This window comes from Mandrillus leucophaeus, unplaced genomic scaffold, assembly GCF_000951045.1.
Source record: "Mandrillus leucophaeus isolate KB7577 unplaced genomic scaffold, Mleu.le_1.0 Scaffold8, whole genome shotgun sequence".
Classification (NCBI taxonomy): Eukaryota; Metazoa; Chordata; class Mammalia; order Primates; family Cercopithecidae; genus Mandrillus; species Mandrillus leucophaeus.
In genome coordinates, this window is record NW_012108696.1 from 73076 (window position 1) to 88871 (window position 15796).

Below are 15796 nucleotides of genomic sequence, written 5' to 3' on the forward strand. Positions count from 1 at the left end.
CATGCCTTATTTTTAATTTGTTTTGTAGGGACAAGGTCTTGCTATGTTGCCAAGGCTGATCTCAATCTCCTAGGCTCAAGCGATCCTCCTGCCTCAGCCTCCCGAACTGCTGGGATTACAGGCGTCGGCCACTGAGCCTGGCCTGGAATGTTCCCCATTTGCAATGCTGCTTTTCGTTGTTTATTATTATTATTATTATTATTATTATTAGAGTTTCGCTCTTCTTGCCCAGGCTGGAGTGCAATGGCACGATCTCGGCTCACCGCAAACTCTGCCTCCCAGGTTCAAGCAATTCTCCTGCCTCAGCCTCCCAAGTAGCTGGGATTACAGGCATGCACCACCACGCCCAGTTAATTTTGTATTTTTAGTAGAGACACAGTTTCTCCACATTGGTCAGGCTGGTCTTGAACTCCCGACCTCAACTAATCCACCCACCTCAGCCTCCCAAAGGGCTGCGATTACAGGCGTCAGTCACTGAGCCTGGCCTGGAATGTTCCCCATTTGCAATGGTGCTTTTTGGTTTGATTTTAAAAGGATTCACGGTCCTCCTCCTCCTGTAGCCCACCCCATTTTAGGCACAAACAGGAATCAGGCTCTGTTCCACCCTAAACCTCTTGGAGTCTCACTAACAAGACGCCGGTGGAAATAACCACACATTTACAGAAGAGAAGACTGGAGGGCTTCAAATGTCCTTTCGTGGCCATACAGAAGCATTCCTGAGTAAAGACGCATTGAGGGGCACCCAGTGAACTAGGAGATATTCACCATGGGATCCCTAGAAATGTTCTTAGCCCACCTAAGCTTCGGGGATATGGGATGGAGAACTCTGTCCACCTGCACTCCTGATTTCCCTATCAAACAGTTCGTCAAACGAAAGAACAATGGGTTGGACATAATGAGCCTGGGAGGCAGGGCGCAGTGGCTCACACCTGTAATTCCCACACTGGGAAGCTAAGGCAGGTGGATCATTTGAAGCCAGGAGTCCAAGACCAGCCTGGACAACACAGTGAAACCCTGTCTCTACCAACAAATACAAAAATTAGGCGGGCATGGTGGTGCATGCCTGTAGTCCCAGCTACTCAGGTGGCTGAGGCATGAGAATCATTTGAACCTGGGAGGCAGAGGTTGCAGTGAGCTGAGATCACGCCACTGCATCCCTATCTCAAAAAAAAAAGAGTTTGGGAGTTAGGAGTTAGCTCCTCTTAGGTTTCAAGGAGGGGCAAATGAGATGGGTCTTGAGGGATGAATAGGAGTTTGCTAATTACAGAAAGAAGAGAAAGGCATTTCAACCACAGGGAACAAATGTGCAGAGGTCTCAGAGCTGTCCCAGAGTATGCTGTGCATGAGACCAGCCCATGGAAACCCTGAATGACAGAACAAGGTGCTCACAGCCTGCCCCCAAAGCAGGTGAGAGGCAGGATCTAGGGTCACAGTGCCTGAAGATTTACTCCCTTTGCTCAGCCCTGAGAAGCCCCCAGTTCTGTCCAGCCTCTTCACCATGTCCTTCAGCTTAGGCCCCACCTCAGTGGGGATCTCTCCATGCCCAGCTCCTCCTCCATCAACCTCCACTCTGTCCTCCTGGCCAGTAGCTCCCCCTTGGTGAGTCCTCGGTGGGGAAGTGTGTGTCCCATGCTCTAGGCGGGGTCCAGAGATTAAAGGCTGGGAGAACCCAGCTACACGAGGAAAGACACATATAAGGGTATGGCTGGACACAAGCAGGTGGGGAAGATGATCTGGGGGTCTCAGTAGCCCCACAGCTTCATATGAATCATCAGCTCTTTTCTGTTCCCTTACGTCCTTAGAGTTAAAGGGGAAGCTTGTGGATGTGTCTGGAGGACAAGAAAGATGGGCACCATAGCAGATGTGAGTCCTGTCCTGCCTGTGGAAGTGGGCACCTCACAAGGAAAGGAAGGGACGCTGGATTCCTAGAGCTTCCATCCCCCTCCCGCCAGAACCGGACAGCACCTGGGAGCTGAAGTCGTGCTGCTGCAGCTGGCGGCCCTCCCGCAGGTCCCAGCAGCGCACCGTGTTGTCCAGGCCCCCTGTCCAGAGCCGAGTGCCATAATCGGAAATATCAATGCAGCTGGCACCGTCCGTGTGGCCCTGGAACTGCCTGGAGGGAGAAGGGCCCAGGCGTCCATCTTGGAATTCGAGCTGCCCCAGGGTCCTCCCAGGTCACTCCTCCACCCTCTCTGCACCAAGAGGGGCCGGGGGTTTGCCCAAGGTCCTAGCGCACCTGCCACCCACCTGACCATAGTCTGGTTCTGCAGGTCCCAGACCACAATGTTGCCATCGCTGCAGCAGGAGAAGCAAACCTTGGCGTCGGGGCTGACGGCCAGGGCGTAGCAGGCCGGGGCCGAGGAGGTCAGCTCGGCCTTGATACGGGGGGTGGGCGCCGCCAGATCCCAAATGGACAAGGTGCTGGCCTCACCGCCCACTATCAGACTCCGGCCATCTGGCAGCAACTTGCAGGAGCGAATGTAGTTGTCTCGGTTCTGGGGTCGGGGAGAGAAGCAGGGGCTGGGGGTTGGTCCCAGGTGAGGCCTCTAGGAGCCTAGCTCAATGTGGGGGTCTCTGGAGCCCAAGGTAGCCTCATCCTGATTAGCCTGCAAGCCCTACCCTGACTGGCCAGCAAGACCCACCCCTTTGGCCCATAAACCCTGTTCCATTTGACAAGCTCCGCCCTTCACCTGTAAACCCCATCCATCGTTGGCCTGCAAGCCCTACCCTGATTCCTGGTGGGCCACGCCCCTTTGACTCGCAAACGCTGCCCCATCTGACTATAAGCTACATCCTTTACCTATAAACCCCACCCATACTTGGCCTGCAAATCCTATCCCGATTGTCTTGCAAGCCTAATTCTGATTGGCCAAAGAACCCCACCCCTTTGGCTTGCAAGCCCTGCCCCATGTGACTACAAGCTCCACCCTTCACCTATAAGCCCCGCCCTTCACATGTAGCCCCACCCACACCCAGCCTACAAACACCACCCCATTTGAACATAAGCTCCACCCGTCAGTTGCGAGTCCCGCCCACTGTCCCACCCCCGCCCTCACCAGGCAGTCGAGCTGGGCCACGGGCGTCTTGGCCCCAGGCTGGCCCACGTCCCACACCTTCACACAGCCCTTGCCGCCCGTGTACACGTGCTGCGTGGAGCCGCTGATGGTGACTGCGCAGACCACCTCGCCGTGTGCCAGCGTGTGCAGCTGCCGGGCGTGCCGCGGGATGCCCGCGCCCACCAGTGCATCCGAGGGGAAGGGCACGGGCTGCATCTGTCCGTCCGCAGACACGTGAAAGGAGTAGGCCCTGGAGAGAAAGCCGGGGCATGACCCAGCCCTGGGCACCACGCCCCCGCACCCGCACCCGGGAGGGCAGGGAGATGCCTTTGTCCTGCCTGGCATCCTCTGATGCGTTATTTATTTATTTATTTATTTGAAACGGAGTCTCGGTCTGTCGCCCAGGCTGGAGTGCAGTGGTACATCTCAGCTCACTGCAAGCTCCGCCTCCCGGGTTCACGCCATTCTCCTGCCTCAGCCTCCCGAGTAACTGGGACTACAGGCGCCCGCTACCATGCCTGGCTAATTTTGTTTGTATTTTTAGTAGAGACGGGGTTTCACTGTGTTAGCCAGGATGGTCTCCATCTCCTGACCTCGTGATCCACCCGCCTCGGCCTCCCCAAGTGCTGGGATTACAGGCGTGAACCACCACACCCGGCCCTTTTGTTTTGTTTTTTGAGAGGGAGTCTCACCCTGTCGCCAGGGCTGGAGTGCAGTGGCCGGATCTCAGCTCACTGCAACCTCTGCCTCCCGGGTTCAAGCGATTCTCCTGCCTCGGCCTCTCGAGTAGCTGGGATTACAGGCATGCGCCACCACGCCCGGCTTAGTTTTTTGTATTTTTAGTAGAGACAGGGTTTCACCATGTTGGCTAGGCTGGTTTTGAACTCCGAACCTCAAGTGATCCACCCACCTCGGCCTCCCAAAGTGCTAGGATTATAGGCATGAGCCACCAGGCCCAGCCTGATATGTTTTTTGGTTTGTTTTTTGAGACAGAGCCCCACTCTGTCGCCCAGGCTGGAGTGCAGTGGCGTGATCTGGGCTCACTGTAACCTCTGCTTCCCGGGTCCAAGCAATTCTCCTGCCTCAGTCTCCCAAGAAGCTGGGATTACATGAGCAGGCCACCACGCCTGGCTAATTTTTTTGTATTTTTACTAGAGACAGGTTTTCACCATGTTGGTCAGGCTGGTCTCAAACTCCTGACCTCAAATGACCCACCCACCTCGGCCTCCCTGGGATTACAGGCGTGAGCCACCAGGCCTGGCCTATGATGCATTTTTTTAAAGTAATTATCTCTATTATTATTTTGTAGAGACGAGGTCTTGCTATGTTGCCCGGGCTGGTCTCAAACTTCTGGCTTCAAGTGATCCTCCCACCTTGGCCTCCCAAAGCCCTGGGATGACAGGAGTGAGCCATGGTGCTCGGCCTCTGATTCATTTAGGAAAAAGGCAGGACAACGTGGTCAAAACTGATATGGGACAGTCAGTGGGTGGCACAAATACACAGGGGGTCTAGGTCGTGGTGTGGCGCATGGTAAATAAACACTTAATAAACGTTCGTTCAACCAAGGACCCACGAAGGCATGTTGAATGTTCCAGACCAGATAGAGGGCACTGTCCTAGAAGCCCCAGCCACCTGTGACCAGTTAAGATACTTAAATGAACTGAAATTAAATAAACATTTTCAGACCGGCACAGTGGCTCACATCTGGAATCTCAGAACTTGGGGAGACTGAGGTAGCTGGATCATTTGAGGTCAGGAGTTCAAAACCAGCCTGGCCAACATCGTGAAACCCCATCTCTACTAAAAATACAAAAATTAGCTGGCAGTGGTACAGGCCTGTAATCCCAGCTACTCAAGAGGCTGGAGCAGGAGAATCGCTTGAACCCAGGAGGTGGAGGTTGCAGTGAGCTGAGATCTCACCACTGTACTCCGGCCTGGGGGACAGAGTGAAACTTCATCTCAGAAAAACAAAACAAAACAAAAATTTTCAGCTCCTCAGTTGCACTGGCCACATTTGAAGTACTCAAAGCCACAATCAGCTGGTGGCAATCGGGTTGGCCAGCAGTGGGTATAGAACACCTCCATCACTGCAGAAAGTTCTGTGGACACTGGGGCTAGGTCTTCGCTGGGGGAGCCGTCCCCGTTAGCAGGGTGCTAAGCAGCATCCCTGGCCTCCACACTCCAGGCCAGGAGCGTTTCCTCCCCCAGCTGTGACAACCACATTTGTCCCCTGACATCACCCAGTGTCCCCTTAGGGGTCAGAGTCTACTTCTATGGAGAGCCAGTGGAACTCCAAGTAGCTTACACAAGAGACTTTTTTTCTTTCTTTCTTTTTGTTTTTTTTTTTGAGACTGAGTCTCGCTCTATCGCCCAGGCTGGAGTACAATGGCACAGTCTCAGCTCACTGCAACCTCCACCTCCCAGGTTCAAGCGATTCTCATGCCTCAGCCTCCCGAGTAGCCGGGATTACAGGTGCCCGCCACCACATCCAGCTAATTTTTGTATTTTTAGTAGAGATGGGGTTTCGCCATGTTGGCCAGGCTGGTCTCAAACTCCTGACCTCAAGTGATCCGCCTGCCTCGGCCTCCCTAAGTGCTGGGATTACAGGCGTGAACCACCATGCCTGGCCCACACAAAAGACTTTCTAGAAGGGGAGCAGGGAGAGACCCCAACCACACAGGGTAAGACCTCAGAGGAGGCGGGGGGCTGGCCTGGGTCCCCAGGCAGGGAACCCCACCCTGGTACTCACGGCTTTCCCCCAGGGATGCTGGGTAGGGAGGAAGAGACAGATGACCCTCGGAGATGCGGGTGAGACTCAAATGCCATCTGTCAGAATGCCAGAGGGGGTGTCAGTGAGACAGGTGACTCCAACCCACCTCTGTGCTGCCCCACGCCCACCTGCCATGCCGCTGTTTATCAGCCCCTCCCCAAGGAAGCAGAGATGCCCTGTCTCTGCCTGTCACACTACACAGGGAGGGCTGAGGTTTTCACTTGAGGGCACCGGCCCCAAAATCTCTGTCCAGGAAATCCTAGAACTCCAGGGTTTCAAGGATCCTGAAGGGTTCTCCATCCAACGTCCAGACTGGCTCTATGACAGAGGTCTCTAAACTCCAGCCCCCCGGGACAAATCTGGTCCACTGCTCACTTTTGTAAACAGTGTCCTAAGGCCAAGGCCCTACTGCTCCTTTTCATGCAGCTTAATCACCATTGCATTTTTCCACAATCACAAGTCCTGCTTTGTATTAAGCTTGTGGGACTACTGAGACCCCCAGATCGTCTTCCCATGCACACTTGCTGAGTCAGGGCTCCCTTCCCTTTCTGCACTCCTGTGTCTCTCCTTGTGTAGTTGGTTTCTCCTCCCGGCCCCCAGCCCCTGGGCCCTGCTGACACCTCCTGCGCCCCCACCCAAGGACTCACCATGGGGGAGCGTCCGTATACCACAGAGCTGCTGACCTGAGGGGACAGGTGGAGGCTGACATAGGAGCTGGGCACAGAGAGGTCTCCATTGAGGGTGCTGTGGGAGCCCAGGCTGAAGGACGTGGTGAAGGGACTGGACAGAGTCAGGGGGCTCCTCAGGGCTGAGAGTGAAGAGTCGGGGACAGGTTTTGACACCCTGGACCCAGATCCCACCTCCCACTGCCTGGGGAGCTCCCTGGCCCGTCATTCGGAGTTTCCATGCGCTGGTCCCACATTGGCCATAGCCCGGGACACCTCCAGACCTCTGCACTATCATTCCTCCGGTGGACATGACTTTCTCTCCCTCTTTTTTTTTTTTTTTTTTTAGATGGAATCTTGCTCTGTTGCCAGGCTGGAGTTCAGTAGTGCGATCGCGGCTCACTGAAACCTCTGCCTCCTGGGTTCAAGCAATTCTGCTGCCTCAGCCTCCCGCGTAGCTGGGACTATGGCCATTCTCTTTCTTTTAATTGGCAAACTCCTACCCATCCTTCAAAACCCAGGCTCATGCCTGTAATCCCAGCACTTTGGAAGGCCGAAGTGGGAGGATCACCTGAGGTCAGGAGTTCAAGACCAGCCTGACCAACATAGTGAAACCTGGTCTCTACTAAAAATACAAAAATTAGCTGGGCATGGTGGCGCATGCCTGTAATTCCAGCTACTTCGGAGGCTGGGGCAGCAGAATTGCTTGAAGCCGGGAGCAGGAGGTTGCCATGAGCTGAGATCGCGCCATTGCACTCTAGCCTGGGCAACAAGAGTGAAACTCCGTCTCAAAAAAAAAAGAAAAAAAAATTGAGGCCCAATGTCCCTTAACATCTCAGAAACATCCTTGAACCTCCCCGTTGCCAACCTCCAGCTTTGCCCTTCTTGGGCACCTGGCTTGGTACCAGCCCTGATTATACAGGGCTGTGAGTTTTGGGGTCTGGGTTTCGTCCCTTTTTGCCACCTGGGAGTTCCTTGAGGGCAGGTTCCAAGGACAACTTTTTTCAGGGGCCCTGGAACCAGCCCAGGGCGTGACCGTAAGGCAGAAAAGATGACCACTGTCATTCCCCAGATTACTGATGGGGAAACTGAGGCTCAGAGAGGTTGGGTCACTTGCCCAAGGTCACCCAGCTGGTGAATACCCAAGCTTGGTCTGAAACCCAAGCCCATCTGGCCCCGAAGATCGTCTCTCCAGTGCACTAGGCTGAAACCCGCGACTAAGCCCCTTCCACGCTCCAGGCCTCAGTTTCCCTACCCGCCAAGCTGAGACAACGAGGAACTGCCCAGAGGGAGGCAGAGTCTAACTTGAAGTCACAAAAAGGACTAAGGCAATGAATGCCAGGCCTGGAATCTCAGCCTTCTGCCTCTCCAGCCCCTTTTCCTGGATCTCCCCGGGGATGAGGCCTGCTCCGGACAGGTACCAACAGGCAAGGTGCTCACCGATGCTGTCCGTGGAAGGCGCTGGCTTGGCAGCGAGCTGGCAGAGGTGACTGGCCGAGCTGGGCCCAGGGGTGGACGCGTCCTGGGGCGGGGAGGAGTCGCAGGACTTGGAGGCAGGAGTGCTGGGGGGAAGGTCATTCTGCAGAGAAAGGGCAGGACTGAACGCCACCAGACACCTGGTGTCTTGTGGCCTAATGATCTGATCAGAAACTGTGGGGGCCAGTCACAGTGTCTCACGCCTGTAATCCCAACACTTTGGGAGGCCCAGGTGGACGGATCACCTGAGGTCAGGAGTTAGAGACCAGCCTGGCCAACATGGTAACATGGTAAAACCACATCTCTACTAAAAATACAAAAAAAAGATCAGCCGGGCGTGGTGGCGCATGCCTGTGATCCCAGCTACTCGGGAGGCTGAGGCAGGAGAATTGCTTGAACCCGGGAGGTGGAGGTTGCAGTGAGCTGAGATCACGCCATTGCACTCCAGCCTGAGCAGCAGAACACAACTCTGTCTCGGCTGGGAGCGGTGGTTCATGCCTGTAATCCCAACACTTTGGGAGGCCGAGGCAGGTGGATCACTTGAGGTCACCCTGGCCATCATGGTGAAACCCTGTCTACTAAAAATACAAAATTAGCTGGACATGGTGGCACGTGCCTGTAATTCCAGCTACTCGGGAGGCTGAGGCAGGAGACTTGCCTGAACCCGGGAGGCAGAAGTTGCAGTGAGCTGAGATCAGGCCATTGCACTCTAGCCTGGGCAACAAGAGCAAAATTCCACCAAAAAAAAAAAAAAGGCAACAAAGTTACAAAGTTATAGGCTGTCAAGATTTGCATTTTTTTTTTTTTAATACAGGGTCTTGCTCTCAAAAATAACATGATCAGATAGGCACTGTGGCTCATGCCTGTGATCCCAGCACGTTGGGAGGCCAGGACAGGCAGATCACCTGAGATCAGGAGATCTAGACCATCCTGGCTAACACAGTGAAACTCTATTCTACTAAAAATACAAAAAATTAGCCAGGCGTGGTGGCACGCACCTGTAGTCCCAGCTACCCAGCTATCCGGGAGGCTGAGACAGGAGAATCTCTTGAACCCGGGAGGCAGTGGTTGCAGTGAGCTGAGATCGTGCCACTGCACCCCAGACTGGGTGACAGAGAGAGACCCCATCTCCAAAACAAAAAACATAAAACAAACAAAAAAAGGCACGCTCGTAGCTCAATGCAGCCTCAACCTCCCACACTCAAGTGATCCTCCCGACTCAGCCTCCCAAGTAGCTGGCACTACAGGCACACGTCTCCATGCCCGGCTAACTTTTTAAATTTTTTTGTAGAGACAAGGTCTCACTATGTTGCCCAGGCTGGTCTCCAACTCCTGCTCTTGAGTGATCGTCCTGCCTTGGCCTCCCAAAGCCCTGGGATGACAGGCATGAGCCACAGCCCGCAGTCACTGTTGAGATTCTTGAACGACAAGGGATTAGAAACTCCGGGATGGGCTCGTGGAGAGGCAGACCCCACCGCGGCATATTCTCAGGCGAAGGAAGAACGCCTAGCACACAGTGCAATCCTCCTTGTGCCCCCCACGGAAAGGGAGGTGTCACCCAGAGCTGTCCTTCCCCAAGGCGGGGCTCTGAGGAAAGCAGCAGCTGGACCTCCATCTAGGGGCAGGTTCTGTTATCTCGGCTTCATGTCACCGCCTCCCCTGCCTCCCAAGAAACTTCGCATCCTTGTCTTGCGTCTGTCTCGGCTTCCCATGACACCATCGCACACACGCTGACAGCTGCACAGCACCCACACCCGCGAGAGAGTGGATGGGACAACTGTGGGGTCAGGGAGGACCCCTGAGGGCTTCTCCAATACAACGGAGCTGCCCTACCCCCTCGTAAGGCTTTTCCCGCAGTGGGAGGAGGGCACTTAAGATAGAATGGGAGCCCCAACCTCTGGTGGTTGCCATGGTAACCTGCCAAGAGGGGAGGCCTTGAAACCGGGAGGGGAGGCCTAGAAACCGACATACTCTCCCCTGGTAAGTGCAGCGGAGGGGTCTGGAGAAGATTTGGGGTGAGGGGAGCCACAAAAGGAGCTGAATTTGGAATGCCCTGGGGGTGCTTTTAGATGGCTTACATGCCTGGCATTAAACTCCAGGAGGTCCAACCGGAAAGTTGTTCCTATATTAATTATCTTTCCTTCCGGGGACAACATCTCAGCTTGGGGCCGGTGTGTCTCTAAGCGCCTCTGGAAGGGCTCAACACATGCAGGCCTGGGTCCAGCTTAGCTGGCTAGGCTTTCACTGTGTTTATTTTCATGGGATTTCCTATTGATTGCAAGAGAGAGACTTGCTTTCCATGTAAGGTGGTGAATTGCCTTTTAAAATTTATCTACAAAGCTTCTTTACAAAGTTGCCTTTTATTATTTACTGAGGTTCAACAAAGTCAGTCCCAGCGGGAGGTTAAAAAAAAAAAAGCACAAGGAGAGGGTGGACAATGCCAGCCGGGCTGATTTCTCATCATTGCCCTCTGTGTCATGGGGTAGTGTCTGTTTCCAGGCCCCCAGGATGAATAAAGTGAGTTTCAAGGCCCTCCCCTCCTCCTTACCAGGATGAGCTCCTTGGCTCTAGGGAGTGGTGAGCCAAGGCTAGAGGCCAAGGAGGCCGGACTGTCCACCAGGTCCCGACGGGCAGGAACACAGATGGGTACCTTTCCGCAGGGGGTGGTGGCCGGGCTGGGGGGCTCTGAGGGTTGGTCCTGGGTTCGAGAAGGTAACATTGAGCAGAGTTGAAATGAGAGAGAAAGAGTCCCTCTCTATCCTCCTCCCGACTCCCATCCCAATCTCTAGAATGGGTACCCACGACCCACCATGGGAAGATTATGAAACCTCCTGCTGCCTCAGTTTACTCATCTGTAAAATGTACTTTTTTTTTTTTTTTTTGAGTCTCACTCCATCACCCAGGCTGGAGTACAGTGGCTGCCTACAACCTCCACCTCCTGGGTTCAAACAAGCACATCCAGCTAATTGTTTTGTATTTTTAGTAGAGACAGGGTTTCACCATGTTGGTCAGGTTGGTCTCAAACTCCTGACTTCAAGTGATCCATCCGCCTCAGTCTCCTAAAGTGCTGGGATTACAGGTGTGAGCCACCATGCCCAGCCTGTAAAATGGGTTTAATGATAGGCTCTACTCCATCAGCACCCATAGCAAGGACTACATAAGGCCTTGCTTTTATTTTCCCATTGAACAGATGGGGAAAAGTGAGGCCAGGGAAGTGGGGATGTCACTGCCCACAAATCACTTAGTGAGCCCGGGCTTGAAGTCACTCCCCATGCAATGGAGAGGAGGTCAGCCAGTGGTGTCAGGGAGCCCCCGACACTTCCTGGCCCCATCCCAGCTGTCCCACAGAGGGGGGAACGAGGACCCCCACTACCTCTGGGTCCTCCCATTCCAGAAAACTCACCCCTTGCTCTGTGCCTAGAGTAGGGGAAGAGGCTGGACCCCTGGACTCACCTCATCCACCACCAGATTGTAGTCACTCTTGTCTTCGTCACTTTCCTGGTGGGAGATGGGGGAGAGAGCTCATCGTGGTCGTGCCCCTGCCTCCGTGCCCCCATCCACTCCCCAGGAGTTGGGGGCATGAGCCCAGCCAGTCCCAAGGCATGACTGGGATTCTCAGACTCCTGCATCCGTTTGCTCAGAGCAGAAGGGAAGGCCGCACGTGCCCGCATCTGGGAAGGACGGGGTCGGCCGGGCACGTGGGCACCTTGTAGACAGGATTTTGAAGGATGTGGACTACATGAGTGCCCTGTGTGACTCCCGGTCCTCAGACCTCAGTTTACCCCCTGTATGGTAAGGGGAGAGCCAGAGACCAGGAATCGTCCCTACCTCCTTCCTCGATCTCGCCAACGAAGTCAAGCAGTCCCTTGGGCATGTCTGTCTCACCCATCTCTCTGGACATTTCCACCCACTACAGCCCTAGGACAGACCTCGTACCCTCCTAATCCCTTCCTGGGGCTCCTGGCCTCCAGCCTTGCCCTCTCCAGGCAACCCTCCAAGCTGGCCCCAGATAGATTTTCCTAAGACCTATCCCCACCTCTGCTCTGCAACCCTCTATGGCTCCCCATTGCTTTGGAAGAAAGCCCAAGCTCCAATTCTATTCACGGACGCAGACAACACTATCCTGGGTACCACGGCAGGGAGCGGGGTGGGATGGGACACCACTGACATGCTGGGCTGCAGGGCAGCCTCTGGTTGGACTGGAAACCAAAGGAAGAAAAAAGGTTGCAGCCTGGAAGACAAAATCCGCCCAGTGGGTGGGTTCTCCTAGACTCCCTTCCTATGCGCAGTTTTCTTCTTTAAATGAAAATTTGTTGCATCCAGGTGCAATGGCTCACACCTGTAATCCAGCACTTTGGGAGACCAAGGCAGGTGGATCACCTGAGGTCAGGAGTTTGAGATCAGCCTGGCCAACATGGTGAAACCCGATCTCTATTAAAAATACAAAAATTAGCCAGGTGTGGTGGCGGGTGCCTGTAATCCCAGCTACTGGGTAGGCTGAGGCAGGAGAATCGCTGGAACCCAGGAGGCGGAGGCTGCAGTGAGCTGAGATCGCACCATTGCACTCTAGACTGGGCAAGAGAACAAGACTCTGCCTCAATAAATAAATAAAATTCATTGCCAAAAACAAAAAACAAACAAAAAACAGCTATTAGGTAAAAAGAAGATTTAAGGCTTCTCTGAGAAACAGCAATATTGGCCCACACTGAGCCTGCCAGTCTCCGAGGACCAGGTTGCAGCTGCCCCCGTAGGTGGGAGAAGGGCTCCCCAGCTGGTCACAGCCCCATTCCCCACATTCAGCCTGGCCCCTGGGACGCTAGAGTTTGAAACTACAAGTGTGCAGCTGTCTGGCAATAAGAGGAGGTCCCAGCCTCTAGGAGGTAGTCAGGGAAGGCTTCCTGTAGGAGGTGGTACCTTGTGTCTTGATGGAAAAACAGGTTTTCTAAAACGTGTGTGTTCTCGGGAAAGAAAACAGATGGAGCAGAAGTTAGAAGGTGGGAAAATGGCTGTATGGCCCAGAGGCCACAGAGACTTCAAGCAACTGGAGTTAAGCCTTGCATCACAGGATCTGCTCTGATTGGTCAGTACTCTGAGTAGTAGGGAGCTATGGAAGGTTCTGGAGTGAGAGAATCATGGCCAGAGCTGGGCTCTGGAAGGCTCTAAGGGCATGCCCACCCCAGTCCTGCACCTGCCCCTACTCACATAAGGTCCTGACAGCTCCTTCTCATCTGCTCTCTGCTTCCCACCACCACCAGGGCCACTCGGTCGCTCCTCCTCCACGAGACTCTCAGGAGGCGAGGGAGACGCACTCTGCGGAGAGACAAGGGCCAGGGGGAGAAACGGTCAGGGCCCCGGGCTCCTAGATTGCATTGTGATCCAGCCGAGACTGAGGGTCCCCACCGTTATTAGGGTCTGGACCACAAGCTTCCCATCTGGGAAATGGGAGCTTCCAAGAGCTGACTCAGTGCTAAACTTTTCTTTTCTTTTCTCTTTTGTTTTGTTTTTGACAGAGTCTTGCTCTGTTGCCCAGGCTGGAGTATAGTGGAGTCATCTCAGATCACTGCAAGCTCTGCCTCCCAGGTTCAAGCGATTCTCCTGCCTCAGCCTCCCCAGTAGCTGGGATTACAGGCATGCACCACCATACCCAGCCAATTTTTGTATTTTTAGTAGAGACGGGGTTTCGCCATGTTGGCCAGGCCTGTCTCGAACTCCTGACCTCAGGTGATCCACCTGCCTCAGCCTCCCAAAGTGTTGGGATTACAGGCATGAGCCACTGCAAGCAGCACCTTACTTCTTCTGAGACCTCTCTGACATCTATAGTTACTTCAAAATTAAACCATTTTGGCCGGGCGCAGTGGCTCACGCCTGTAATCCCAGCACTTTGGGAGGCCGAGGCGGGAGGATCAGGAGGTCAGGAGATCGAGATCATCCTGGCTAACAGTGAAACCTCATCTCTACTAAAAATACAACAACAACAAAAAATTAGCCAGGCATGGTGGTGGGCACCTGTAGTCCCAGCTACTTGGGAAGCTGAGGGCAGGAGAATCTCTTGAACCCAGGAGGTGGAGTGTGCAGTGAGCCGAGATCGCACCACTGCACTCCAGCCTGGGCAACAGGGCGAGACTCCGATTCAAAAGGAAAATTAAACCATTTTTTGAAAAACTTACAGACACAGCTCGCATGACATTTCTGTTGGGGATCACCCACAGATATTGCCGAACGGATGATGGCTACACGAACGGAAGTGAGGATGGGAAGAAGGATCCAAGGTCTTGCATTCATTTATTTAATCACCCAAAAAAAGCTCGAGGTCAAATTTTTTTTTTGTTTTTTGATATGGAATCTCACTCGGTCGCCCAAGCTGGAGTGCAGTGGTGTAATCTCGACTCACTGCAACCTCCACCTCCCAGGTTCAAGCGATCCTCCTGCCTCAGCCTCCCCAGTAGCTGGGATTACAGGCACCTGCCACCATGCCCAGCTAATTTTGTATTTTTAGTAGAGATGGGGTTTCATCATATTGGCCAGGCTGGTCTCGAACTCCTGACCTCAAGTTATCCACCCACCTTGGCCTCCCAAAGTGCTGGGATTATAGGTGTGAGCCACCACGCCCGGCCATGATTGAAAATTTTAAACACTACGGCCTTGTGGGCATCTCCCACACAGAAAGGCTTCAGGAAACCGGGCTGTGTATCTTTTTGTTGTTGTTGTTGCTGTTGTTTTTTGAGACAGTCTTACACTGTCGCACAGGCTGCAGTGCATGGTACAATCTCGGCTCACTGCAACCTCTGTCTCCCAGGTTCAAGTGATTCTCCTGCCTTGGCCTCCCGAGTAACTGGGATTACAGGCACCTGCCACCACATTTGGCTAATTTTTGAATTTTTAGTACAGACAGGGTTTCGCCATGTTGGCCAGGCTGGTTTTGAACTCCTGGCCTCAAGCAATCTGCCCACCTCAGCCTCCCAAAGTGCTGGGATTACAGGTGTCAGTGCCTGCATCTGGCTTTTTTTTTTTTTTTTTTTTTGAGACAGGGTCTTCCTCTGTCACCCAGGCTGGAATGCAGTGGTGCAATCACAGCTCCCTGCAGCCTTGGCCTTCTGGGCTCAAGCGAACCTCCCACGTCAGCCTCCCAAGTAGCTGACACAACAGGCATGGACCACCACACCCAGCTAACTTTTTGTATTTTTCTGTAGAGACGGGGTTTTGCCATGTTGCTCAGGCTGGTCTCAAACTCCTAGCCTCAAATGATTCTCCTACCTCTGCCTACCAAAGTGCTGGGATCACAGGCATGAGCCACCACGCTCGGCCTAGGTCTCATTCTGAGGCCCCCATCGGCTCAGAACCAGCATCGGCCTTCCAAGAATATAAAGAGAGTCCCAGGGTGACACTCACTTACCCTGCTCGGGGCTCTCTCCACTGGCAGATTGGAAATGAGATAAAGAGAAAGGAGAAAGAATGAGGTGTTTGTATCCAGAGGGTACAGCCCTACACAGTTTATGAAGCCCCCCGCCCCCACCACCCCACCCAGAGTCTCCCTATCCTTCCAACACCCTTGCAAGTGGTGGACTGTCCCTCCCCTGCATTCAGATCAATGCCCAGAGAGGGGCAGTGACTTGCCCCGAGGCACACAGCACACCAGGGGTAATGTTGAACCCCAAGGCCTTGCAGCCGCTCTCATTCATCCCCTCACACTTTATTATTTATTTATTTATTTATTTATTTATTTATTTATTTATTTATTTATCTGGAGACAGAGTCTTGCTCTGTTGCCCAGGCTGGAGTGCAGTGGCCTGATCTCAGTTCACTGCAAGCTCCGCCTCCCAGGTTCACGC

General features: G+C 53.8%; 1 protein-coding gene across 1 annotated transcript in view; it reads right to left on the bottom strand.

The window, feature by feature from the left end:
• TLE2 (transducin-like enhancer of split 2) overlaps positions 1–15796 on the bottom strand; it is a 40962-nt gene that overhangs the window by 5436 nt on the left and 19730 nt on the right. Inside the window, 10 exon segments of the mRNA XM_011967325.1 lie at positions 1966–2113; positions 2248–2495; positions 3057–3306; positions 5806–5882; positions 6474–6634; positions 7932–8070; positions 10516–10665; positions 11421–11465; positions 13170–13277; positions 15361–15380. Of these exon segments, the coding sequence (XP_011822715.1) occupies positions 1966–2113; positions 2248–2495; positions 3057–3306; positions 5806–5882; positions 6474–6634; positions 7932–8070; positions 10516–10665; positions 11421–11465; positions 13170–13277; positions 15361–15380 (1346 nt within the window).